The sequence below is a fragment of the Coturnix japonica genome, chromosome 1 (genome assembly GCF_054131305.1).
Source record: "Coturnix japonica strain WE chromosome 1, WE-NBRP24, whole genome shotgun sequence".
Classification (NCBI taxonomy): Eukaryota; Metazoa; Chordata; class Aves; order Galliformes; family Phasianidae; genus Coturnix; species Coturnix japonica.
This window is the reverse complement of record NC_140663.1, coordinates 101,005,646-101,032,744: the sequence shown is the minus strand read 5'-3', so window position 1 is coordinate 101,032,744 and position 27,099 is coordinate 101,005,646. Positions and strand designations below refer to the sequence as shown.

The window sequence follows — 27,099 nt, the reverse complement described above, 5'->3', positions numbered from 1 at the left end:
GTGAGCACAAGGCAGGCAAAGATCAGGACACTCCAAGTGCTGTTTCGGCAACGCTTTCTGAGCTTCCACCCAAAGAGATTTGAATCCACACCACTCAAAAACCCAACATAACTTCGGATGTGCAAGGTGGGAATAGGTGGGGCTGTGAAGATTTCTTCAGGATTAAGAGCATAGAAGTGGATCCCTAAAGCAAACCTTTACCCTCAGAAACAAAACAAAAGACAGGCCCTGCCCTGACATTCTGTAGGGCAGCTGCATTGTCTTGCAAACTTCATTGCTAAATCTAGCACAAAAGTTAAGATACTTAAAGGACAAAATGTGCTTCAAGAGAATCGAATACATTCACGCTATTAAACATTACTGATAAGTTGACTCATCTGTCTGACAGACTCCACAGGCAGCAGCCTAAAATACCTCAAAGATCTCCAGACACCCTCCAGGTCCTTGTACTGGTCCTTCCAGTCTCTGCATTAGCCCTTCAGCTTAGGGAAACCTTGAAATTCCTCTCAAGTGAGGGCTGGAAACATGGATCATATGGATCTTTGTTGCCTGAGAATTAACTCAGAACCAACATAAAGTGAAACTGCCCAATAACCACAAGATAGGAGCAATATATGATCAGTGTTGAGATCTACTGACTCGCATACTGAGAGCGTGCTTCCTTCCTTCTGAAACTTGAAATGAAATCTGCCACATTTAGCATCAGTCCCACTGGGCCAACCAAACTGTTCCCATTTTGCAAAGCCAAGAACAACTTCAGTCTGAGAGTTATTAGGTTATTCTGAAATCAAGAAATAAGTCTAGAAACTGGAACATTCAGGCAAAGTGCTAACTTGGATATGTTCCCTTTTTGGCCAGACACATCCAGAGTTCAGCTATTTTCCTCCAAGTCTTTGGGAAGGTGCATGAGAGTTTGAATCCCACATACTATGATTAGATATAAACCTTAATTCCTGTTTCCCATGCATGCTTTATTTCCATGCATATAGATAAATTTCTTCTTACCAGCACTGCTTATACAAAATCAAGGGCATGGATGCAGTTTTCTGCTGTAGGATTCTGCTTTGGGTACAGCTTTCCTCTGGGAACAGATCACACACCACTCCTTTATTCTTTAACCTCAAGAAGAAATGACTTGGCAGAGCAGATAATGCAGTCAATAACAAAGATTCAGCCCCCAGAACTTGATATGCTTCATATAGGCAGCAGGAAATTCCAGCAGCATAGGAAAACATGAGCAAGCCCAAATCCAGCACTCTACCCACACGTGGCCTCCACAACATAGGTGGTGTGACCAAAGTGTGGGAAGGAAGAGAACAAGTACAAACAGTGTACATAGCGAGACAAGGACAAGGTAAGGGAGTTCCAAGCAGCTATAAATGACTAAATCAAACATCCTTGAAAACCAGACCAGCCTCCAGAACTCCTAACCATCTCTAAACAGATGCCTCACTCAGAACTTGGCTGTCAATGTAACACACTTAGTACCTTGAGGATCAGGACACTCCCCCAGGTAGCAAAGGGCACTCCCCAGCTTCCCCCCCTCCACCCCCCTTCCATCTTGATCAGAGTGAGTAAATTACCCAACAGTTCATGTACGTAAATACTAATTGTCATTGCTCACAAATCCCCAGAACACTACTTCTAAATAAGGTTAACTTACTTCAACAGCTAAACCCTTAAAGGAAAAAGCCATGGTCGTTTCTGGGTGTATGACAGCCTTGCCCCTCACTTGATGTCATTAAAATTCTTAAACTAACAATGGGACAGCTGTCCAAGTGACACCTCACTTTGATCACAGCTTTCTTTTGGATTGGAGTTAATTACCTAGTTTTGATACAGATTGTTGCACCATAAAAATTTTTTCCAGGTAGGCTGGAAGTGATTTCCACTTGCAAACTCATCAGCCTTCTACTAGCAAAGGTAAAAGGACCGTGAAGTTACATGAGCAGAGGACACCTAAAGACATGACAGAAGTTTGACATAGTGTGAAGAAGGAATAGTAAAGGTGACATTTCTCTGCTGAACATGCTGTCAGGATTTCACTGAACTGGGGAGAAAGTTCTTCCCCCACCCCTCCTCTCACTAACAAGAGCTGGTTAGCACAAATTTGTTCATATAAGGCAAAGAAAAGGCACATAGGATACACACTTGAAGAAGCAATCAGGGACTAAGTTGCAAAGTTTTCCCAGGTGCATAACAGGTGGTTTCCTTTTTGACAGCGGTCTTCATGCGTCTGCCGAATGCATTGGGACAGCCCTGTTTGAACTGCAGGTGACTTCTCCAGTCTGTGCTACCATTCATTCCATTCCCATTACGCATCAATCAGCCAGCACTGGAGGCTAGCGAGCCAAATGAAAGGCGAGCCAAATGAAAGAGCTGCCTAATAGACTGACCACTTCATAGAATCATAGTTTGCATTGGAAGGGACCTTAAAGACCACCTACTTCCAGCCCCGCTATGCAGGTAGGGACACCTCCAACTATCCTCCTAACTCATTTTACAGGAAGCATTTCAGTGCTGCAGAGGGTAAAAGCCTTCAAAATTAACAGCGCCACCCTCATTCCATGGGAAGAAAGAACTTCATCAGTTTTCTCCATGACAAAGCCCCCTACTCTGCATGTGCCTGGAACATTGGGTTATTTTCCTTCGTGGTTGATTTCATTATGTTGCAGGCTGAATGAACATGTTCAGTAAGTGGCTTCACACCCATCTGACGTCTGCATCATGACAAAGATTCTGCCAAGAAGTCCAAATTTTGCAATTGAATCATATGCTTTAATCACTCTGCATGCCTTGACTACTTCAAGTAAGTTAGTCTGTTAAAAAGAAGTGATACTTAGTGCTGTAATTCTTCTGGAAATGATTCTCCATCAAAAAGTTCTAGCATCTCAAAGCAAGGCCTAAGTAATTACTTCATCAGAAAAATGAACAGTGGATTGATTTTTAAGTTTGAAACACATTAGTATCCCTGGCTTCCATTTCATTTAAGCCAGCACTTAAAAAAAAAAAAAAAAAAAAAAAGGTTAAAATAGAATAAAGATGTGAAAGACTGGACAAAGTAATTGCTTTGAATGCTTTTCTGTGTGCTGACTGAAACATCTGGGCTGCACTGCACAAACTGAAACAGATCTCCTTTACAGTACCAAGAACAACCATGGTGGAGGTTCTGCATAGACACTGACATTGCAAGCGGTGTCAGCTTAATTTATAAAGAAACTTTACTTCAGCAGAATCTCATCCTGTTAAGATAAATTAAGGGCCAGGTAGTTCAGCTAGAACTGTCCTGTAGTTTTGTGTCTTATTATTTAAATCAAACAATACCTTCCTTGTTAATTCTTTACTCACAAGTTTAAACTTCAATGGGGAACTAGTAAAATCATGTGGGTGGCAAGAAATATCAACGTTCTCATGCAATTCAGATGCAATTTGGTATTTCGGGTCTGATTTCAGGACTTCTCCCCTAGCCTTGACTTTTGTACAGATATTTGTCAGAATCAGAAACCCCACAGGGACTCCATGGGAGTAAACTGTACAAAGCCAGAGATTCAAGCAAGCTGCCTTGGCAGGAACAACCACCTTCAATTGGCTCTTGTGCCAGAAGCAAAACTGGCAGAAAATAACTGATTTTGGGGGGAAAAAAAACAAAACAAAAACACTTCTTGGATATCTGGCCTCAGAGTCACTCCTGTTTGCTGCTATTGCACCTTTCTCAGCCCCCATAAACTGGTCTCACATAGTGAATTTTGAGTCCTTTTTTGAACAAGGACATATCACAAGGAACACCCCTGCACACCTCAGAGCACCAGCCAGCATGGTGCCCTCTTTCAGCCCTGCAAGAGACCTGCTGCTACCTAGCAGCATAAAGGTGCAGTGCCCTGGTCCCTCTAGATTCATCCTGTCCTCCAGGCCAGGGCACAGGATAAGATAGCTGATACTTTTGCAGAGCAATTTTCTGCAGAGTAGAACATTCATGCAAAGCTGAGAGGGAGAATAGAGTCAGCGTATCAGTATCATCTAAAGGAAGGAAAATATAGAATAAGCTTGCTTTGCATAAGTTCATTTCCTTGTTTGAAATAATAATCATTAGAAAGGAGGTGAAGGCAGCCACAGTGGAAGTTCATCAGAAACGCACAGACAACTCTGGTTAAGATCCATGAGAAAACTCAAACAGGCAAGTATTTCATGATAGTTTCACTTCTGAACAAAATCCTCCCCTACATCAGTTACATCAAACAAACCATATCCCCTGCTTGCTCATCTCAAGCCACCACAGAACAGCCTTCCACCAGCTCTCAAACACTGGTCACACATGCTGAGTTTATCTCTTGCACTACACATGGCTTATAAGTGACCAGCCTGGGAGATGATTGAGCTTTCCAACACAGAAGACATCCATCGCAATGTTATAGCTCAAATCCAACCTTCCACAGTCCAGCCACAGCACCATAGCAGCAAGGAGGAGGATCTAGGAGCAGGATAGGAATCCCAACTGGCATTCACTTCCTGCTCTCTGCAAGAAACCAAAGACTTGCACTAAGCATCAGGAAGGGGCTATTAAATTAAGCAGGGCTTGGTCACAAGGGAAAAGCACAGAAATTCAGCTCTGTTGCTAGATTTAGAGAACAAACACATGAGATTCAGCCCTTGTGGGACTAGTGGGTTCCTCACACTTGCGGCCTCACCCCAAGCAGCACCATTTCACCAAAAATAATAGGCAGCACTTTCTCCTTTCCCACACAGAGCTGACTCTGAAAAGATGACTACCTTGGCTAAACCACTACTTTTACCGCTAGCATCATCTCTGAAGCACAATGGGGAGAAGCCACTGCTCACACAGTTGTATTCCCTAAGCTACGAGGTGCTGAGAGGATAGGGAGAGGAAGCCCAAAAAAAAACCCAATTGTTTTATCCTTACTCCATTTATTTATTTTTAACCTCTCTGAGAAAGTATCTGATTTAACAGCCTCCTCAAAGAAGCTCTCTTAACCAACATTTCTCCTACAGCTTATTATTTAAAACTGCATTTTGCTAGTATATATGCTAGTGGGATTCTGTTTGGTAGTGTCTGAGATACAGTGCTTACACCACTTCATCAATACAACACCCTCTAGGTTTCATCACCTTCTCTGATCTCCACTGGCTACAGAGCAAGAATTACAGAATCACAGAATTATCAAGGTTGGAAAAGACCTAGAAAATCATCTAGTCCAACCATTACCAATACTTCCAGGCTAAATCATATTCCTCAGCACCACATCCAAGCGTTTCTTGAACACTCCCATGGTCGGTGACTCCACCCTGGGCAGTGCATTCCAATGCCTGACCACCCTTTCCGAGAAGTAATACTTCCTATGTCCAGCCTGAATCTCCCCTGATGCAGCTTAAAACCATTCCCTCTAGTTCTATCACTGATTACACGAGAGAAGAGGCCAACCCCCAGATCACTACAACCCCCCTTCAGGAAGTTATAGAGAGCAATAAGGTCTCCCCTGAGCCTCGTCTTCTCCAGGCTGAACAATCCCAGCTCCCTCAGCCGCTCCTCATAAGGCCTGTGCTCCAGACCCCTCACCAGCTTCATAGCCCTCCTCTGAACACGTTCCAGGGCCTCAATGTCTTTCATGCAGTGAGGGGCCCAAAACTGGACACAGTACTCAAGGTGCGGCCGAAAGACAGCAATCTGAAAGCTCAGGAACTGTAACAGCATGGGTAATGACTCACACCGATCCCACCCATGGAAAATAAATTCCTGCTACCATAACACAGAGCGTAAGAAGAAAGATTGAGCCACCAAAAACTAAACAGTAGAAAATACCTAATTCCCCTCTGGAGACATGCTTATGGCAACAATCAATAGAATGCCTTCCACTCTTTTGCTTTTGTAGAGACAAAAGGAGCATCTGATGAAGTCAATGAGGTGGAAGGATTCCTAAGGGCCAGCAAACCTAAAAAATGAAACGGTAAGCTACATTTTTTTTCTTGTGTTGCAGAACAGCTGAATCCTGTAGGTAGAGGGAGTTTCTTTTAATTGCAGAAAGAAAATAATCCCAGGAGCAAATTATGGTCACATATATACCATTAACTTTGCCCACAAGAGGTAGGAATGGGTCTTGCACTTGTGACTGAAAGTCACCCCATCATGACCAACAAGAAAACTTAAATCTACAGGCAGGACTTACACCCCACACCAAGACAAGGTGACAAATCGAGCCAGGAATGATAAACCATCCGATTGCGTATCTAAATTCTCTTCAAATATGAGGAAGTTATTTTCTCTGTCATAACTTACTCCCCAGTTCACATCTGTGATCTCTGCTCTAGCATTCTGACAAAGTACTCAGAATTTCTATTTCTCTCACTTTACTAGGGAGACTGCCTGGATGTTTGCTTGCTTGCTGATTGCATCTCTACCCAGAGGTAAATATGCCATAATACGTGCCTAAGAGTCGTGGAAATATTTACACATGAATACACAAACACTTATGATAATGATTCACTAAGAATCTTCGAGCAAAACAAACAAGTGTGTGCTGTGTTTTGCTTTGAATTTATTTCATCACAGTCCAAGGCCTACAAGTACAGGCAATAACTTTGAGATAAACCATATCTGATATAAGGGTTTTTGAGGTTTAGGTGTTTCCGGCCCACAAATCTCCACTTGTAAAGATAATCCCGGCCATATCCTTAAAACACTCTGCCATTTCCATAAAATTAAGGATGGGTTGGAATCTCATTCTTTGCAATCGTGACCACCTTGGATCCCTTTTTAAATTAACTTAGAAATTCAGGAATATAACGAGCTTACAGGAGAAACCAGGTAAGCAAACAGACCACAGAATCCCTCTCTTTCCCTGGGCCTTTACATATTTGCTGCCAAGTACTAGCACAGCTTGGCTTCTGGAATTACATAGACTAGAAATCACAGTCTTCCCTATGAAAGAAGTATGTACTGATAAAAGAGTTTTCCATAAGCTACAGGGGCAACTTCCTATAATTTCTTCTTTTGAAGATGAAGTTCAGCAATATTAAGAGCTTTATGTGGAGTCAAGATTTACCCGTTTATCTGAAGATGCCTCATTCACAGAATCACAGAATTGTAGGGGTTGGAAGGGACCTCTATTCTTACATGCAAAACACATATTTCATGAAAAGCCTGTTGCAACTAAAGATGAACACACCTGCAAGTATTTTAAGCTTTGACTCATTTTTGCCCCTGTAAATAAGGAAGTTCAAGATTTCCAAATGAGCAACTGGGATTGCATATAACCTCCTGCCCCCTCCAATTGTTTTAGCACGCAGGTGAGATAACATCTATAAGAAACCATGCAATGTTACCTTGCTGGGGTAATATTTCAGTTTGAACACATAGACACTCTGAAACACAAAAACTTTCGCATGGCCACATGTCTAACATCAGAACATTTCTCTGCTTAACCAGTTACTTCTGAAGCTTCCTTCATTTAATATCAGAAACACAGTAGTATTATCAGTGTGAGGAGGGAACAACTACCTCATATCATCTCCAGGAGTTGAGGGAGAGAACAAGAAGAAAGCCCAGCCCTTATGAGCATCTCTTCACCACATTGTTGTGAAAGCAACAGTAGTTATTCATTACAGAAATCACAGGAACTGGTTAGATTATCACTCTAACTCACTTTGATCATCTCAGCATTTTGGTCATGGTTTTTTGTTTGTTTTTGCCAGCATTTAAAACAAGTGTTTTTTAAAAGAACAAAGACATAAAACAAGTCCAAGCTACAAATTATGTTTGAGCCTTCAACCTACAGGTACAAGCTCCGTGCCAGAAAGCAATCTTGCCCAAAACCCCACACAAAGCTTCACAGGTAGATCAGCCGAGCACTGCTCACCATACTCCACATACCCCAGCAACAGGCTTCCAGCAGCCCTGACACTCACCTCAGAAGAGCTTCAGCCTCTGGACTGGTGAATTCCCTGCGTCCACATCTTCTGCTGTAACAAGGGCCTTGACAAGAAGCTTAACACCATCTAACCAAGATCTACCTCCTTCACAAGACTGGCTTTCATGTTCAGTTTACATCTTGGTCTGCTCTTCCCATCTACCAAAGATCTCCCAGACCTCTAGGCTCTGTTAATCAGTTAATCAGCCAAATTTCAGCCACCTGTTCTTGCCCACAAGCAATTCCAGCAGCCACCTTTTACAGCTTCTTGCTGCCCTGATTACACCAGCTGGAAGAGCAGGACACGGTGGGTTGGAGCCTTTATGTGTTCATACGTTCTCTGGAAGCATTATGAGGTGTTCACTCTGCATCACACAGGAAAGGAAGAATTATGCTAGGCTTATGTATGCTGACCACTGTTCCCAGCATTCAAAAAGAAGCCAAAGAGACAGAAGGAAAGACTTTCCAAAGCTGGTATCAAATTTAGAAGTGCTCATAGTCTGGAGATAGGTAGGAGAGGCTCTACTAGAGCTGGGGCTGCTCTCTTTCTCACCCCTTCCCTCCTCAGCGCTTACAGGTGTGCTGGGTACACACTGGGGGAAGCTGCTAATCACAGGGCTGAGGCAACCTCCTTGGGGCATACAGGGTAAGGTTTGCTCTAGCAGAAAGTATGTAGTGGGTGCTGGACTTTATTAAAAATAAAACGTTATGGCCATTATTTGGAGGACTAACTTTTTACCCAGGTAGATAGTGATAGGATGAGGGGAGATGTATTTAAACTGAAAAAAGGAAGATTTAGATTGGATGTTAGGAGGAAAATTTACATTTAGAGGGCAGTGAGATGCTGGCACAGCTGCCCAGAGAAGCTGTGGTGCCCCATCCCCTGAAGTGCTCAAGGCCAGGTGGGATGGGGCCCTGAGCAGCCTGAGCTGGTGGGGGGCAGCCCTGCCCATGGCTGGGGTTGGGACTAGATGACCTTTAAGGTCCCTTCAACCTGAGCCATTCTGTGATGATATTATATTACTGTAATTTGGGTCCCAATCAAGAACCTCATCAATGAATTGGTGCAATCAGAAAACAATTGAGCTTTCCACACAACAAGGGGAATCTCTTTGCAATAACAAAGAGAAGTAGCTTTGGGGATATGAGTTTTTACCAGCTAGAGGTTTAAATTGCTGGGTGAAAGAGGACTGGGATTTTCAGCTGAAAAATCTGCAAACCTAAGGAAAGCACATGTTGAGTGAAAAGGTTTAACAGAAGAGTCTTATCCTTGCCATTTAGCAATCTGAATGATAGTTTTCCTGCTGCTTTTATATCTGCCTCGATGTACGTACTCTAAAAACAAGCAAGCCTCAAAACAGACACAGATAAACATAAAAACAGAGGCCTAAGCATGTAACCAGAAGAGCCTTGGCTGGTATCAGCAACTTGAAGAGGGAACCAGGACTCATTTTAGTCTTGAGCTCAAATATGTGATCCAGTCTGGTGTGTTTACAGTCTAGAACACAGGAATGGCACCAGTGCCACAAAGAACATTTATTTCTGTTTTTAGTCTGATTAATTACCCTTTATGCTTCACAGGATTTTGGCCATGAAAGCAAATTGAGCTGTTTCACAGTGAAATGTAACTTATATTCCAGCCACAATCCCAAACTCATGCTGTTTTTGTTTTAGCTCCCTGCTGGGGATGGAAGTTTCCCATTCAAATTCATTCATTTATATTTTAATTCACAACATCATTTTATGAAATAGGTTTGATCAAAGCATTAATTTAACTCTGTGCTGTAAATAGCTTTTTTGTCCATGCCTTGAAAATCTTGATTTTATTTTAAGATGTTTTGTTTTAAGATTGTCAGGACACAATGTGTATGCTATGGGAGAACTCGCTGAGAGAAGCCCTATGGGGCTGCATCTCCCTGAGTCCTTGCAAAATTCATTTAGTTATGGAGGGAATCTCTTAGGGCTGCTGGGAAAATAACTATGCCAAAGTGTAGGAGAAGCCAGGACACAAGTGTTAGTAGCAGCCTTGGGTGCTTGCACATAGACTTACAGAAAACAGCCTTGTTCTGTCAGGCTGTCTCCAGTACGTCAGGTCCTCCAAGGCAGAGTCTGCACATTATTTATTAATCCAGAGCCACGATCAGATGCAGTGAGGAAAGTGGGGAGGATCAGACTCTTTCAGAACTTTCCTACTCACAATGCAACATCCTTTTCACACTTCTCCTTTTTTGTTCAGCCAGACTTCCTCCCTACCCAAAAGCTGTTTAATCACTTCACCCTTTCTCCACTTCCCCGCACCGCTTTCTGCCCTTTTGAGCTGATTGATTTAAACTGTCTTACACTTAAACTCAAAGATTACTGTTCCCAGCAGCCAAGAGAAAAATCACCAGCTAACCAGACTGAGGCAGCAGCCACATTGACAGACTAGATGCAAGTTGTTTGCAATAGCATCTTCTCCTCTGCACCTCTCTCCAGCTGAGCGCTGAGCATGCAGAGCTCTCAGTCCTGACACAGACCATGTTCCCTCCTGTCTGGCTGGGAGCAGGACACTATCAGAAAGGGGAAAGAGAGGCAGTAACAACACAAAGAAGCCAAGTTATAGGAATCCCAGTGTATCTAGCAGTGGTCTGTGATCTTGTCTGTTTGTATTCCAGGTCACCCAGACATGACATGCCACGCATCTGTGGGAGACACTGTTGTGCTGCCTTGCACCAGCACCTCTCCTGAAGAGCTGGACATTTCCCAGTCAAGGCTCTACTGGCAGAAAGAGGATGACGTAGTGCATTTCTTTCAAGAAGGGCATGATGATCTGAAGTTACAGGATGAGCAATATCATGGCAGAACCAGCCTCTTTTTAAACAAGGTGAAGCACGGCAACTTTTCCTTAAAGCTCTCCAATGTCCAGCTACAGGACGAAGCTGTGTACAGTTGCATCTACAGCCAGTCTGGGCATCAAACACAGAAATCTAAAATTAAGCTCAGTGTATCAGGTGAGAATTTTTTCTTAGTTCAGAGGGAAGGAGCTGCGGGCAGCAGCTCTTGCTGACAAACCACATACAACAATTCATCTGGCCGAGCTCAATTTTTAAAGCAAATCTTCACTCAGTTTCTCTCTATTCCTTGCTCTTATTGGGGGAAAAAAAAGTGTAAAGGGAATTAAATAAAGCACCTTTGATATGCACTGGCACAGTAAGTCTGCAGAAGTAGCAGGACTCCCAATGTCACACTGCCTGGCTCCTCCCCTTCCCTAGATTCTTTAATCATTAATGATCCCTCCCAGACTTTTAAAGCATTTGGTTGCTGAAGGCACTGTCCAGGATCCATTTTGTCCCCAGAGGAATGCAAAGTTTATTTCATTATTTGTTCTTGCATCTGTGAAACAGATCGCTGGCAATCCAAAGTCCAGGTTCCAGATGACAAGACGGTTGCTAATTACCTTTTCCCTGGTGTGGAAGGCCTGGATCTGATCGCAAGGCTGGACTCATACCATGAGAATATTATTTCTCTTTCCTAGGAAAGCAACAAATCATAACACATGCTTAAACAATGCCAAGCAACATAAGCAACTGAGCTAACATGCTTACATTGCCTACAAGTGTGGCCAGTGGAATGGAGAAGTATTTGGTTTGACCAGCCGACTGACTAAAAAAGCAAATTAAGAAAAGGGATAAAAATTAAAACAAATCCTTGTTTGTTAAGGTTCAGAGATCAGCTGGAAATTTTCATTGTGGTCAACCACACATTTCATCCAGCTTAAAATAAAGAGTTTGTTTAGAGCAATATGAGCCCTTGAATATCCTTGTTTGCAAGCACGTAATTCTCAAGAGACAAACATTTTAGAAATGTAAAGTGAAATGCCTATGTTCAGCAAACTTAAATGTGCTGCCGCTTTCAAAATTAATAATCTACTTTATTTTATTTTATTTTATTTTATTTTATTTTATTTTATTTTATTTTATTTGAAAATGAAGAACCAAACTATTTTCTTCAGCTCATTTCTGGGAGCTATAAAGCATCTTTTCCTCTGATTTAATTTTGTGACCAAATTTAAGCTTTTGTTTTGACAAATGTTCCTTCTCAGAAGAAATACTAACCCTTATGTTGATTATTGTACCTGTTTCCTAAGCTAAAACAAATAACTTTGTCTATTGTGCGTTGTTTTCCCAGATTTACCTAGAACTGAGGAGAAACATCAGTATCCTGGTAAGGCAATAATCCTTTACCTTCTGGGTGCATAAGCAATTAGCTTTAATCAAACTAATTGAATTAAATTATTTTGATTTGAATTTGAGATAGATAAGCTGTGCTGAATAGAGAAAGTCCAACACACATCTAGCAAAATACAAACTGAGGCACAGTTGTTTGAACAGGGAAAAACATCTTCACCGCTAACAGACAGAGACCACAGAAGGAGCATAGTGAAGTGCCAGTGATCTCAAGTCCATAAAGTCATAACACTGAGTTGGAAGGTACCCTTAAAGGCTACTTAACCCAACTGCCCTGCAATCAACAGTGACACCTACAACTACATCAGGTTGCTCAGAACTCTGTTCAACCTGACCTTCCTTATATATATTCCCCTGTTTGGTTTGAAACCATTTTCCCTTGTCCTGTCACCACAGACCCTGCTAAAGCTCTGTATATTTCTGTAAATTCAATAGAGAAGGGTTGTCCAGCATGTAGATACCTTCAGGTTTATACTTCCTAGGCAGCAAAAAAACCTTTAAAAATTAAAGGCAGTGTTCTTTTTATCATAGAATCATAGAATGGCCTGGGTTGAAAAGGATCACAATGATATCCAATTTCAGCCCCCCTGCCATATGCAGGGTCACCAACCACCAGACCAGGCTGCCCAGAGCCACATCCAGCCTGGCTCTGAATGCCTCCAAGGGATGGGGCATCCACAACCTCTCTGGGCAGAGATTTTAGACCTAAGATAACTCATCTTGTGTGCTTAGAGGTCTTTAAAGAGTATGAAGTTACATTTAACACGGCATCATACACCTTCATTGGCACAGCACTACAGAAGAACATTGTAAAGGCAACTAGAACAGGAGCTTGAATATCTCTGGCTGTCACCTTCCCCAGGAAATATGGTATCACCAAGGGTCAAATTGTTTAATGTTGCAGCAAGGGAACTTTCTGGAAACAAAAGGTAAATAGTGGGGATGTAAAAATGGCTGCATTTAAATGAGATAATTGTGGTGTGGTGGTTTTTTTTTTTTTTGTTTGGCTGAAAACTGACAAGTTTTCCTCAACAGAAACAATCATTACCATGAAAAGGTATTTTCAGTTGCGGGTAAAAAAAAAAAAAGACTGGGAGAAGGGAGAGTGTTTCAGCTTTGCTACAGGGCAAAGCAAATCACACACCTTAACCACCTGAAGACTTCTATATTGATAGGCTGTAGGGGTTTGCAGAAAGGATAAAGGCCTAACTTTTGAAATGTAGCATTTTGAAAAAGAGAAAATATTTCCTTTAGGCAACGATTTTTTAGAGAAAACTATCAGGCACAGTTTTCACTTTAGTATTATTATTACTATTATCATCAGCTATTTCTTAAGAAATGGGGGAAATGTTCTGTTTTGTATCAGTTGTATTTTGGAAGGGACTTAGTAATGTTAAATGAGCTGCTGAGAGCAGTGAGTCTGCATGCGGAAATAGCCTTCACATTGTGCAGTCATTATAGCCAGATGAGCAGAGTTTTTTATTATTATTTTTTTTAATAAAGCAGAAATATTGTCGATCTGTTTCACCACTGCTTCATTTCCCTTCATCTGTTTGCTGGGTTGTTTTTTTTTTTCCCTAATTATTTTAAGGAGCCTGATTTTACTATCACTTCACTGCCACCATTCCTTGGGAGAGTCCTTCTTGGCTCAATAAAAAACTTATTTAAAGTTTGTTTCAGAAATAAATGAGAGTGAAAAAGCCTGGCAGAGGTCACAAGACCCATGAGACTTGCTATAACCTTATATCTACATTGAGGCGTTACTGACAGCTCCAGACATCAACTTGTTTTATATACGCCATATTCCTAGAGAATGGAGGGAAGAAAATCACATCCAAGCTAAGAGCTGTGATATGTACTACTTTAGTCAGGGGTTCAAAATCCATTGTCTTTGCTTGTGGACTACCTTGAGCATGGGCTGCAGGTACCAGCTGTGGCAGGGCTGCTCTGAATCATATGCCAAACCACATCATTGCTTATGCACCCATTGTGTGACAGTGCTACTGCTGTCTGCGCACCCATGGCCTGGGCTTTTTATTATTGACTGCCTTGATGCATGGACTCTCAATCAAAATGCGTATCTCCAGCTCTCACTTTGAAGAATTATAATTTATTTAATAACCTTTTTGTTGCTGTTCAGTTAGGATTCTAAACAAGTATTTCCAGAAATGAAAGTTATATTGATTGATGCTGAGTGTCTGTAGCACTTTTAGGAAAGACAAAACATTATTTGTCACAGTATCTTGAAGCAGGCTTTTCTAGATGATACAAACACTCACACATATGGCCTCAAGTTGTGCCAGAGGAGGTTCAGGTTGGATGCTAGGAAAGATTTCTTCTCAGAAGAGCAGTGATGCAGTGGCACAGGCTGCCCAGGGAGGTGGTGCAGTCACCGTCCCTGGAGGTGTTCCAGAGCCGTTGTAATGAGGGACGTGAGCAGTGGGGAAATAACAGTGGTAGGCAGATGGTTGAACTGGATGATCTTGGAGAACAAGCCAAAATCCTCATGATTTTATTTCTCGATAGTGTTCCAGGAGGGCATTTATATAAAATATATCACACAAATTCCAATAGTATTCCTTGTCAAGTCACTGATTACATGCAGACCTTCTCTTTTTTAACTTTCCAGGACATGCACAGATTTCCGTGAGAAGTGCTGGTGATGCACCACATCTGGATGTGCTTCCCCTCTCTTTTCATCTCCTGCTGGCAGTAGGGGTTTGGCACCTGTACCTGGGGAAACTGACCTTCTTCTCCTTGGAAGCTGTTCTCAATAACAGAGCCTTGCCAGGGAGACCAGCTCTGTAAGGTCAGCATGACAATTTCTCCAGAGCCACATGAAGTAAACACCATCATCTGAACATCGACCCAGCACTAGGTGCCCCTGTCTTCTATTTCAGTGTTCCAGAAAACGAAATGCAGCTGAACTCATAGCTTGCTTTTCATTTGTTCCTGGAGCCCAGAGTTAGTGTTGCTAGTACAAAGTTTTTATTCTGAATGGTGTGACTGATTTAATGATACGATAAAAGGCTTGTGAAGCTACAAGGTCACACATTAACAGACCCTTGTGAGATCTTTCACCTAAGAACTCACCCGCTGTCCTTCAGGAGAACTGAAAGCAGGAGAAGAGACAACTGCTCTCTGTCAGTTAAAAAGTGGAAGTAGGAAGAGGCTCACATTGTGAAACATAAGGATGGAAATCTTGTGAAACTTGAGCCTGTGGAACTTGAGTTTCTGTTTCATTGCCAAGCGTCACAGTCTGTCATCAGAAGTATTTTTTTTCCAAACGAAATGGACAGTTTCTTCATCAGATGGGTGAAGCTGACAGAGACGATGGTGAAAGTTCAGAGGCTATTAGTGCAGAAGAAGGAAGTGATGCAGTATAACAAATCACTTCCTGATAAACCAAAGGCTCTAGAAGGCCGAATTCAGCAATTTCTTTTTGCCATGAAGCGCAGAAATGTGGTCATTGTATAAAAGCTCTATTTGTAACCCGGAACTGTGCAAAAAGAAATTCCTACTGTGACAATGTTCCTACCTTAAAAATGGTACCTTTTGGAAGAAGATTTAGAATCCGGTCAAAATGATTCTAACAGTTACCTGTGCAAATGAAATGAGTTATTAAAATGTTCAATCCAGGTAGTATAAGATATCTTGAGTAAAATAAGGTTGAAAGGGTCCTGTATAGGAATATTATCAGGAAATGGCTAAGCTTTGTTTCAGGCCAGAACTGCAGCAACAGCTCTACTGAAGAACTGAGATGAATCTGGTGAACCACTCACCCTGTCCTGCAGAGAGAGCAATGCAGTCATCGTGGCAGACAGAGGAAAGTGACTGAGAAGAATGCACACTGAGTCATCTGGATTTGGAACGGCTCAACCTCTTTCCAAAGGAAAGATAGGATTGTTTTTGCTAGAAAAGAAACAGAATGAAATAGGGCTTTAAATGGTATCCATTGAGGTAAAGGAGACTGTTAGCTTCAACCTTCTTTAGCAAAGGGTTATCTACGGTGGGGAAGCGAGACAAAATCCTGCTCACAGCTGCAGGAAAGCTCAGTTGGCATTTCAGCTGTCCTGAGTACAGAGCAGCTTCGTCTGTCACCTCTGGTCCCACTTCAGGAAAAGATCTGAATGTGAGAATTGTACATACTGTGATCTTCCCTTTGGTGTCCTCCCCTCCAGAGGTTTGCCTCAGATTCTGTGTATTTTTCAAAACGAAAACTTATTAAAAATAAAAACAAAAGTGCTAAAAAAACCACCCCAGCTGCTAAAAGCAATGGCTTGGTGTCATACTGAAATTCTTTATTTGTATTCCAGTTGCACCTACGGTTTGCTAATCTTCCCGTTCTATCAGAAAGGTGGGATCTGTGAGAGCCCATAGGTCCCAGAATTCTGAGTTCCTTGCTCCCATCTCTAGGGCTGTGTGACTTCTGAAATCCAGCAGCCCCTTTAAGCAGCTATCTACTGTCCTAAAGGTGCTGAGGCAATACGAGACCCACCAATCACACTGTGTGACCATACAGGTGCAAAGAAGTTTATTGGACAAATACTTACTTACATAAACATAGACATGCAGGGCTAGAACAGTGCCTCACTGCTGTGGGGGCAGACAGCCCAGCTATATGCTCAAGTGCTGGCACTGGGCTGGCTGACGCTTATGAGGAAGTTCCTCAAGCCATCCTTCAACCTTGAAAGTGATTCTCCCTGCCCCTTGCAAGCTGGCATAAATCACAGTAAGCACTGGGGCAGATGATGGCTGGAGGAACGCATGGTGGGGGAAGGAGCCTGGATGATGCAGCCATACTTTTTATTACTCAGATTTGCACTCGCACTTGGGGTGCTTAAAGATCCCTGTTTATTGTATTTTCCCATAGCTGTAGTTAATGCCATTGTCAATAGTAATGCGCTACCAGCGTTCAGCTTTCCCAAGAGACTGCAAGGGAACATCTGAATTACTGCCAAACCTTGATTTGTCCTTCTTCGCCCACACAATGATGTGACAAGCAAATATCTTACAGCATGTACTGCTTCTGTTTTCCAGAGTTTCACTATGAACTAGAGGGATAGCTTCAAAAACAAAGGAGGAGAACAATTCATACATTAAGAAGGCAGAGCCACAACTTTGATAGGACAAGGGGAACAGTTTTAAACTAAAAAAGGGGAGATTTAATGTCAGGGGGAAATTTTTCATTGAGAGGGTGGTGATGTGCTGGCACAGCTGCCCAGAGAAGCTGTGGAGCCCCATCCCTGGAGGTGCTCAAGGCCAGGTTGGATGGGGCCCTGGGCAGCCTGAGCTGGTGGGGGCAGCCCTGCCTGTTTCTCTCACTTGCAGTACTTTGGAGGCCACAAAAGCAGACAACACAAGATGGCCATCTACTACCTTACAGAAATCCTTCAGTGATCTTTGTGAATTATTCTAGTAAAAGAATGACTGTTGAAGCAAGTTTTTCATGTGTGACAGTGACACTGATAAGACAAAAACAACATGTATCATGTAGACTAATTTTACAGAGAGGTTATTCTTTAATACTTGTCACTTGACATCATTTCAGTTCTGTATGTCACAAGACAAATGGCCCATACAGATCATCATCAGGGCACCAATAAGATACACTGGTGTAGAATTCTCACTCTTATTTCAGCTAAGTCTGAAAGCACCATTCACATAGCACACTACTCAGCAGTTGAATAAAACAATACTGAAAATAGGCATTTCCTAAATACACAGCAGGAAATTACATCACTATGGATACTGCAATCCTTGCTGCAAATGCTGTTTCAGTTTCTGGAATTGCCCAAGCCTAGTCCCTTCTCTTCCTCTCTCACACTGCCTCTTCTCCCAGAGGCTCTGAGCACCACTGAAATCATCTTGTCTATCAGCTTTTTCATTCTTCTGAGGGTGAAGGCTGACCTATGCAACAACAAAGAAAAGCCTTCCCTCAGCCACTGCAAACCATGGCAAGGAGGAAAAAAGACAGCTGGAACCAACAACTGCAAGCTTGGAATGCAGACAACTTCCAATTATTTGCAGATGTGTGATTATCCAAGCTGACATTTATTTATTTACAATTGTATACACACAGTTAATAGAATTATAGAGGTTGGAAAAGGCCTACAGGATTATCCAGTCCAGCTATCCACCTATCTGTGATATTTCCCCGCTGCCCACATCCCTCAGTACACCTACACAGTTCTTTGACACCTCCAGGAACAGTGACTTCACCAGCTCCCTGGGCAGCCTGTGCCACTGCATCACCATTCTTTTGGAGAAGAAACTTTTCCTTATGTCAAATCTGAACCTCCCCTTTCGCAACTTGTGGCCAGTCCCTCCTGTTATGTGGGTGAAGAACTGACCCCCATCTTGCCACAGCCTCCTGTAAGATAATGCTAGCATGCAAACCCACAAACCCTTGAAGAAACAGTTTGTTTCCTCCCAAGAGCATTACTTGGCATGACAAAAATCCCTCCCTACAAATCTTGTTTTTAAGTCATCTCTTCTATAAAAGTGCCATTATTTAAAAAACCTAAACTGCAGCATCATATACTTTTACAACTTTACTGACTTTTATCTCATTTTTCAATGCTAAACATATCATGGGGAAGGTTCCTCAGCTTAATACAAACACCTTTGATAGTATCTTTTCATGGGGATAAATATGAAGTCACGACATAAAAGGAATGGGTCTTAAGAAGAGAGCTGGACAAGTGCATTCACTATGACAGAATGGGACTTCTATTTCTTTTCATTAGACAAGCAGGGATCAGTACTTGTTTGACTCCCTCCACGCATCCAAAATATTAATATAAAAATGCCATTAGAAAACTACAGCTGGAACATCGTGCCCAACAGCTCGGTGAAAACCTGCACTTACCGCTGTTCCCCAAGTGCCCTCTGCTGGGCATTCGCTTGACAAACGTTCTCTTGTCACCACAAACCACAGGGGAAAAACGAAGGGTGTCTCTCAAACCCTGCCACTCCGCTGCAGTAAAAACATTTTTTTGCAGATAAAAAAATCACAAGATCCATAAGCCAGATACCACATGCCTCCTTGTGGGGGCTCAGAGAATGCAAACCTTTTCACTTTCATTTTCTGGTAGTGCTTAACTAAACGTATTGATCCAAAATATCTATCCGCTCAGTTGAAATTAGCAACCCTCTAAGCAGCTCCAAACATCCCTAGAGAATGAAAGGAAAAACCCAGCTTGGCAAATGTCTTTATGAACCTCCAAACGGAATTCCCCACCAAATTTACACTGGCTGAAGGCCAAGAAGATAAACATACATCTTCCACCAAAGTCAAACAACGTGCTAAAAATACCTTAAAAAAAACTTGTATTGAAAGTCAGTATTCCATACAGCATTGTAGGATCACAGCCTCTTGCAAATGAGGCAGGCAATTCTTTCATCCTTAATAATACTTTCCCTAGTAAAATAAAGGTAGAAAGATATTCCAAAATGTGATTTGCAACCTTGATTCTAAGCGTAACTTTCTGTGATATTCCAACTTGGAAGTCAGTAACTTAGCGGTTAACATGGCCAACACTGTATCTGCTTAGAACGGCATACAGTGGATTATTAGTAGCTTTCGTTATTTGAGTAACTCTATTCAAGAAAGAATCTCAGAGGCCAGGAGAGATCTTGCCCATCTGTGCTCTCTGGTGACAGTGACATGACCCAAAGGAAAGGCATGGAGCTGTGTCAGGGGGTGGCCAGGTTGGGGGTTAGGTTCTTCACCAGAGGGTGAAGGCTCCGCAGGGCAACAGTCAAGAAGCATTTGGACAACACTCCTGGCCACAGGGTTTGATTCTGGGTGGTGCTGTGTGGAGCCAGGGGTTAGACTCCATGATCTTTGTGAGTCCCTTCCAGTTTGAGGTCAGTGATTCTGCAACTTTAAGAGGCAAAAGGAGGCACCATCTGAATGATCTTGTAACTAACTTACAACAACCACATAAGATAGTAGTAATCTCTTCAGAATATCTTCTTTCTCAGCACATCTGAATCTAAGCAAGAGGAAAAAAAGGGTTTGTGCCACTAAAGATACACTTACTAGGTACTACTGATATGAGAAACCCCAACTTCGCACATGCAGCCCTGCTATGCCAAGTGCTGCTCATATGAAGACTTAACTCGTAGTTCCCAACAGGAAAAGTTGAGCTGAGTTGAGATCACTTTGTATAAGATGACAGCGAACAGTCAGCTGGTCTCCCTGTACTCTGGAGATTTGAATACCATCTCTGATTTGTGACAGTTTCTGATGGAATGTGAAGCAGAAGCCAAACTCCAATCACTGTTTCAGAATATGTCCAAAATCCATTCTGAGAAGCAGGTCTGCTACCATGACGACAGTGCATGATTTCTTAGTAACTGCACTGGAGTCTGTGATCTGCACAAAGGATGTCTATGCAGTCCCCCACGAAACAAAGCCTTTGGAGGGCAACTTCAGATCTTCTAAATCCTAACGTGATTTTTAATGACAACGAATAGATCATGTGCTACAAAGCTTGAGAAGCAAAACCACATTTTTCATGAACACTGACCAAGCAAAGTGATAATATCCATTTGAGAAACGTTGTTTCATGATGAATAGATAGGTGGCAAGTAGCTCGGGAGGTGAGGAAGGAGATGCTGGATTCTGCACATTAAAAACATCACAGATACGTAAAGGGAACCGAAAAGCAGAAAAATAGCTAGAATATATAAACAAATTATCAGAGGCAGCTATGAAACAAAAATGAAGGACGAGGATGAGATAAAGGCAGATATTAATTTATTTATACATCATTATTTTAGACATTCAGTGTTCCTTTGGAGAAAGCTTTATCACCCTGAAGCAGGGAAAGTGAGCTTATTTTCAGATTTTTTCTTCTATCCGTTTGTTAGTCATGCAACTACTTTAATCAGGATATTATCCTTAAAAAAATTGTGCGCCGCATCTGCAGATATTTTTTCCCTTCTTTTCAAGACCTTTTTTAGCTATAATGGGCCAATGGATGAATTTCTCCAACTGCTAATACTGTGACAGCTAAGGTGCTGATATCCAGAATGGCTCCTTGGTGAAAACAGGATTTTTCAATATGGAAGAGGAAATCTCTTAATTAACTTTAAGCCAGCAGTAGGATGTGGAAGATATCTATTACCTTGACAGACGGCCCTGGCTTATAGTTCATAGACAGAGATCTGAGCACATTAACAATGAATTATGCTCTAACTCCCCTCTACTACCATTCTTCATCCACTGGATGGATACAGTGGCACTGCATCTGCTGTGTCTCTATAACACATCCTAATTCCATTTCTGAAAGCAACTTCAATTGCTTTTTGTCCTCAAGGAAATGACTCGATACTGGTGCACTGTGGTGACTGCTGCCGAACACATCTGCACAGCTCCCTCCAGCTGAAAAAGCTCAAGAAAATGCTCAGTGTCTCAGGCCGGATTGTTTGCACAGTGTAAGCCTTTCCACAGGCAGCTTTCACAAAAACCCTACAGCACAGCTGGGAGTCAATCAGCTTCATAAAAGAGATTGTCAGACTGTGAACAGGAAAAGCATATAAAAATACTTCCATTGGTCCATACTGCTGTTAGTTCTACCCCCTAAACTTAAACATTTCTGGTTTTTACATCAGAAGTAGACGTTTTATTTGCCAGTTAATTTTAGCACGTTCTTCACCATGGCCCCAATGCCATCAAAGACGTTATGTAATTCTGTTTCACACATAAATGCTGGGGTAGTCACCACTTTGTTTTTTGTATCCACATGAGCTTCGTAAAAAGAAGTTAAGGAAAACACAGCCTGCAACTCACTTGCAGATGGTACCTGCAAAGTAAATCATCACTGACATAACCTTAGAGCTCTACTATCCCATAAATGGACACCTCCAAGTACTTGATACTGTTCAGCTGTAAAGGCAGCTGCAACCTATAACCTGAGTAGAAACTATATTGTCAGAAACGCAAACACCGCAAGAGCGATCTGTAAGAATGGCATCACCAAGAAACATAAGAAAGTGCATGGAACTTACTGATTGCAATAAAATGCCTCTCTCTGAGTACAGTTTGAACAGAGCTTTAGCCTTCAGGAAAAGAAAAAATACGTATCTCAAAGGTAACTAACAACAAACTATATATACCCTCTAAACTACAGTGCTAGCAGAAAAGCACAGATCCTGCACATATTCATTACCATAGTGACACATTACTAAACTCTTTGTGTAGCAATTATCAGGAAAGGATATAGTTACTTCCTTCACACAATGCTTTGCTCCCAGCTCTTTAATGGCACCCGCCGTTCCAGCATAAGGCCACTTGCCACCTTCCTCCTCTTCATGGCCCACAGTTACTTCAGCACCAGAAAGAACTTTGGCTGCCAACACAGGTGAAATGCAGCAAAGACTACAACAAAGGGGATTACAGAAACAATTTTGTGATGGCAGTCTTTCAAAACTTGGTCACGACTGGAAATATTCAAATGGATGCAGTCTTACACATCTGAAAGGCATAGCAAAGCAACATCCACTCAACATTTTCTAAGTCTCTTCTTTCACAAACAAGCCCCCCCCACACACACATACCTTGAAAAAAAAAAACATCTTAAAAACAAGATACAACTGATAAAATAAAAGAAGTTGGGTTTTTTTTCTTTCTATCTGATTAACATACATACCCAATAGGTTTGCCCGCTTTATGGAAGTCTTTCAAGACACGTTCAACTTCTCTGTTCACCTTGCAATCCTTCCCATCAACAGCAAACGTAGATCTGCCACGGTAAGAAACTTTATGCACACCATACCATAAATGTACAAATAAGGATATCTATCTGCCCTGACTCCTGGCTCTTGAGGACGGTACAAACATCATACTTCCTGAAAAAGTAGATTGATGCTGCAGTTGACCAGTAATGGGTTAGTCCAAATGATTCACTTCTAAGGTTTTAGTATGTTACACAGCTACTTATTTAAAGTAAGCACCTAGATAAAAGGAGGATTAAATTAGCTTTCTAGGATTACTGAGAAGAACAGCAATGTTGACACAGAAAAATCCATAGAGAAAATAATAGTCAAATTTCTCAAAGCCAAGAAAAAAACAATTAGAATTCCATGTGGCTCATCCATAATTAATTTATTTTTTAATTTATTTTTTAACTAGTTATTGTTTTATAGTTACCAATGCAAGAGAATACTTTTTGCCATGAAGGAAAAGGAGGATGACACCAGCAGCACCTGAAGCTAATGAAGCTTTACCTTCACTTGCCTCAGTCAGCCTCAAAAAGAATCATCACAAAGGCAGGGGAAAAGTACTTTATGTGCATCATCCTACAATTCTCACCAATATTGGTAATGCCAATAAGAATTCTAACTGGAAACCATCACAAACAGCACTTCAACAATATGAATGGAGTTTTCCTTATTAAGTAGCAGTTACACGTGTGTTAAATAAGGCCATTTATTACTCTATGATTTTACCGTGTGAATTACAAAGAAGGAATCTAGTATTTAATTGTCACTCACAAGTTTTTAGCAGCCCCAAATCCACCAGGGAATATCACAGCATCATGGTCCACTGTTGTAAGTTTAGCCAGGTTACTGATTTTGCCACGAGCGATCCTTGCAGATTCCACTAAAACATTCCTTGAAGAATGACACGCATTGACACAAATTAAGCATTTGCACACAAAAGAACATAAGGAAAGTCTGGGCAGAGGAAGGGAGGAAGTGAGAAATGTGGCATTCAATAACCAAAGTTACAGATCCTTTTAAAATATCACCACCAGGAAACACTGGTATTAAGAGGCCATGTATAATCACCTCCAGAATTATTACTTTTTAATATCCAACGAAGCACCAGCTAGCATCAAGCTGTTAAAGCCAGCCAACAAAGTGCTCCCAGTTCAGTTAAAGGCTGCTGCCTCTGAAAAACACCTAAGGTGGATACCCAGAAGTCATAGAAATCACATTAGCACGGCTTTACCTTGACTCAGCTTCAGCTGGTTGTCCTTTACTGTGGTCAACAACATGCATCTGAGGAACATCAGGAGCATACATCTGAACCTCAGCTCCCCCACGACTAAGGTGTACCAGTACGCTAGGAAAGCAGAAACAAAATATGCTGAAAACCTTAGGAGAGAGTTTTTATCTACCTGTATGTCTTCCTACAAACATCCCACCTGACTCTGAAGAAAGAGGAACACATCCTACCAAAGTAGGAGCAAAAGAGGGAGCAAATCCCTCCACGTAACACCAAGGTTCAGAGTAGAACAGAAAGTCAGATGGGTCAGGAAAGCTGGAGAAAAGTTTCTTTGCTCAGTGCTCCCCTCCAGACAACACTGGGAGCACATTCAATCTAGGTGAAAGATCTCTTACCAACAAATAGTAAGAGTTAACAATTCAACTTGTGAATTAACATTTAACAGTGTTGAATTTAGCCCCAGGAATGAAAACTCCAGACAATTACAAAACTAAGTCCCTACTTATCTCTGCTGAAATTGATTCTGGAAATCTGAATTTCTGTTTCTGAAGGAAAAACAGTCTCTTAATTTGCTGCTCTGGCACCACCTGCAGTGCTCTGCATCTTTGGACAGGGATCATGAAGCAAGAATGCAACGCAAGCTCCCAGCTATGCTTTGACAAAAGCTTCACAAACCATGACAAGACACTGAATGACTCAGAGAAAGTTCAACACCACGGATTGCAGAAATGAATTCAGTGGGGTGCACTAATGTAAAGCAGACTTCTTTTGAGCCCACAGTTTCACAAGGTAACTTACGCAGAAGCCTCATGGATTTCTGTGCCATCGTAGACACCACAGCCAGACAAGACCTGCAGTAGGAAAATTAAGCACTTCAAGTGATACAAAAGTTTCTAAGGTCCTTCTTAGATTTTAAATGAAATAAATAGGAGGATTGAAATAACTTCAGGACAAACTCTTTGCCAAGGCAGCCAGCATCACACTATTAATCCCAGCACTGCCATTTGACATACAGCAGAACTGGCATTCTCTATTTTTAGCTACCCACCCCAGGCAGCCAGGACTCGAAGAGAACCAGAGTCTATTTATTTGCTCCTGTACTTGTTCCTTGGAGTTTATAAACTGGCACAATATCATGAATGCAGTGAGTTGAGTGCCATTTATCCGATATATCAAGTGTCATTGAGGTGCAAAACACTTTCTTACCTAGATGTACATCAAACCCAAGTGGGTCAGAAGCGCACTTATGGCACTTAGAACCAGCTATGTCACCTGCCACTGCATTTTGTCTGAGGATCCAAATCACAGATTAATAGTTAAATCACTTTCAAACCAATTATGAAACATTAACTACATTTTATTACCATGGTAATGCTACCTTCAGTTTGCTCATACACAAAGGAGATGAAAAAGCACAAAGCAATAAGCTGTTCTTGTATGGCTGAAGGGAATCTTTCACAAAGTAGAAGGAAGGAGGAAAAAAAAAAAAAAAAAGGAATATAAAAAAGGTTGTAAGAACAAACAAAAATCCAAAGGGCTCTTGAAAGTATATAAATGAACACTTCTGAGTTTTGATTCTGTTTTCTCCAAGGAAAAAATCCAGTTGAAGAGTGTCCATTTCCCCCTTTCCCTCCTGGCTTTACCCTGTTTTTTTTGAAACATATAAGTTTTTTTATCGCAGATACATGAACAGAAACTGAAGTGTAACTGCCTTAGAAACGTGGGATTTGGAGGGGCTTTCAGCTCACCACTTCAAGTCTGATAGCAGTGAACTGGATGTTCCACCACCACTTCACTACATCAGACCAGCAATATTTTGTTGTCTCGGTTTCACTGCCCTGATATTTACAACTGATCTTTACTTGTTATGTTTTTATTTCATCTTTTGGTAAGCACAGAACCCAACTTCCTCCCCGTGCTGCGCTGTGCCGTTCCCCCACATAACTCACTCACCACAGCGACGCGGGCTCCGCGGGGGCGGCGGGCGGTGCAGTGGAAGGAAGCGAAGCCGCAGGGCGCAGCCCGCCGCAGCGCGGAGCACAGCGCCGGCCCGCGGGCGGGCAACATGGCGGGGGGAGCTCGGAGCGAGGCCGGACAACTGGCGGAGCGCGGAGCAGGAGACGGGCAGGCCGCAGGGGGTGGGCCAAGCCCGGAGGCCGCTGCGCCCTTGGCTGGGGTGTTGGGGCTCCCTCTGGAGGCGAGGAGGACCATCACAGAATCACAGAATGACCCGGGTTGGACGGGACCTCAAGGATCATGTAGTTCCAACCCCCCTGCCTGGCAGGGCCACCAAACATACACATTTACTAGATCAGGTTGCCCAGGGCCCCGTCCAACCTGGCCTTGAACACCTCCAAGGACGGGGCATCCACCACCTCCCTGGGCAGCCTGTTCCAGGGCCTAACCACTCTCCTAGTAAAGACCATCGCTAAGGACCATTTGCTAGAACGCAAAGTTCCATTGCAGAGATGGATACATATGTAATGATTCAATGAGCATTGCTGTATCCTTTGCCCCAGTTTCTTCCCACGGTACACTACAATCGGTTTTGATGCCATAAAGAGCTTCTCACAATATTTCTGTTGAAGTAGACATCTACACAGGATCAGATCAAATTCTCCCCCAGTTTTGTGTATTACAAACATAACAACGCCAACCCAACAGACTATTAAAAATTTAGGGATAAACTTGGCCAGCAATGAACAGCAAACTCCTCTTCTACACTACACAAAGCTACTATCATGACAGTCCCAAAGTAATTAGAGCTATGGGTCACATAGTTAACAGTCATAATCATGTTATCTGACACATAATATGTTCTCTGGGTTAGCTTAAACACTGCAGGGATTTGGTAAGCTTCATTTAAGTAGGAAGTGCACATTAATGTTACATATTGAAATCTTAGAACTGACTACTACACATGCCTGATGTATTAGAACTGACTACTGATGCATATTTTGGACTTATTTTTCCCTGCAACCATTTTCTATAT

General features: G+C 42.1%; 2 protein-coding genes across 8 annotated transcripts in view; one reads left to right on the top strand and one right to left on the bottom strand.

Annotated features, from left to right (window-relative positions):
• Positions 1–16,399, top strand: part of LOC146762612 (programmed cell death 1 ligand 1-like) — a 30,368-nt gene extending 13,969 nt beyond the window's left edge. For 3 of the 7 annotated variants that reach the window (XM_085530126.1, XM_085530137.1, XM_085530148.1), the window contains exons 2-6: positions 5,886–5,960; positions 6,368–6,417; positions 10,574–10,909; positions 12,087–12,122; positions 14,775–16,399. In XM_085530126.1, coding sequence (XP_085386252.1) covers positions 5,953–5,960; positions 6,368–6,417; positions 10,574–10,909; positions 12,087–12,122; positions 14,775–14,953 — 609 coding nt within the window. In that variant the 5' untranslated portion in view covers positions 5,886–5,952 and the 3' untranslated portion in view covers positions 14,954–16,399. Of the gene's footprint in view, positions 1–2,222; positions 2,467–2,689; positions 2,810–5,885; positions 5,961–6,367; positions 6,418–8,087; positions 8,227–10,573; positions 10,910–12,086; positions 12,123–14,774 lie in introns of those variants that run through there. The other 4 variants (XM_085530132.1, XM_085530142.1, XM_085530155.1 and 1 more) reach the window with 4 other exon arrangements.
• Positions 16,400–20,896: 4,497 nt separating this feature from the next.
• On the bottom strand, positions 20,897–26,238 carry GATD3 (glutamine amidotransferase class 1 domain containing 3). The gene is made up of 7 exons (XM_015883857.2): positions 26,061–26,238; positions 24,906–24,958; positions 24,111–24,224; positions 23,651–23,770; positions 22,807–22,899; positions 22,379–22,535; positions 20,897–21,909 (listed from the first exon to the last, which is right to left on the bottom strand). Exons 1-7 carry the CDS (start codon positions 26,172–26,174, stop codon positions 21,781–21,783), a joined length of 780 nt encoding a protein of 259 aa, XP_015739343.2. The 5' UTR covers positions 26,175–26,238; the 3' UTR covers positions 20,897–21,780.
• Between the last annotated feature and the right edge of the window lie 861 nt (positions 26,239–27,099).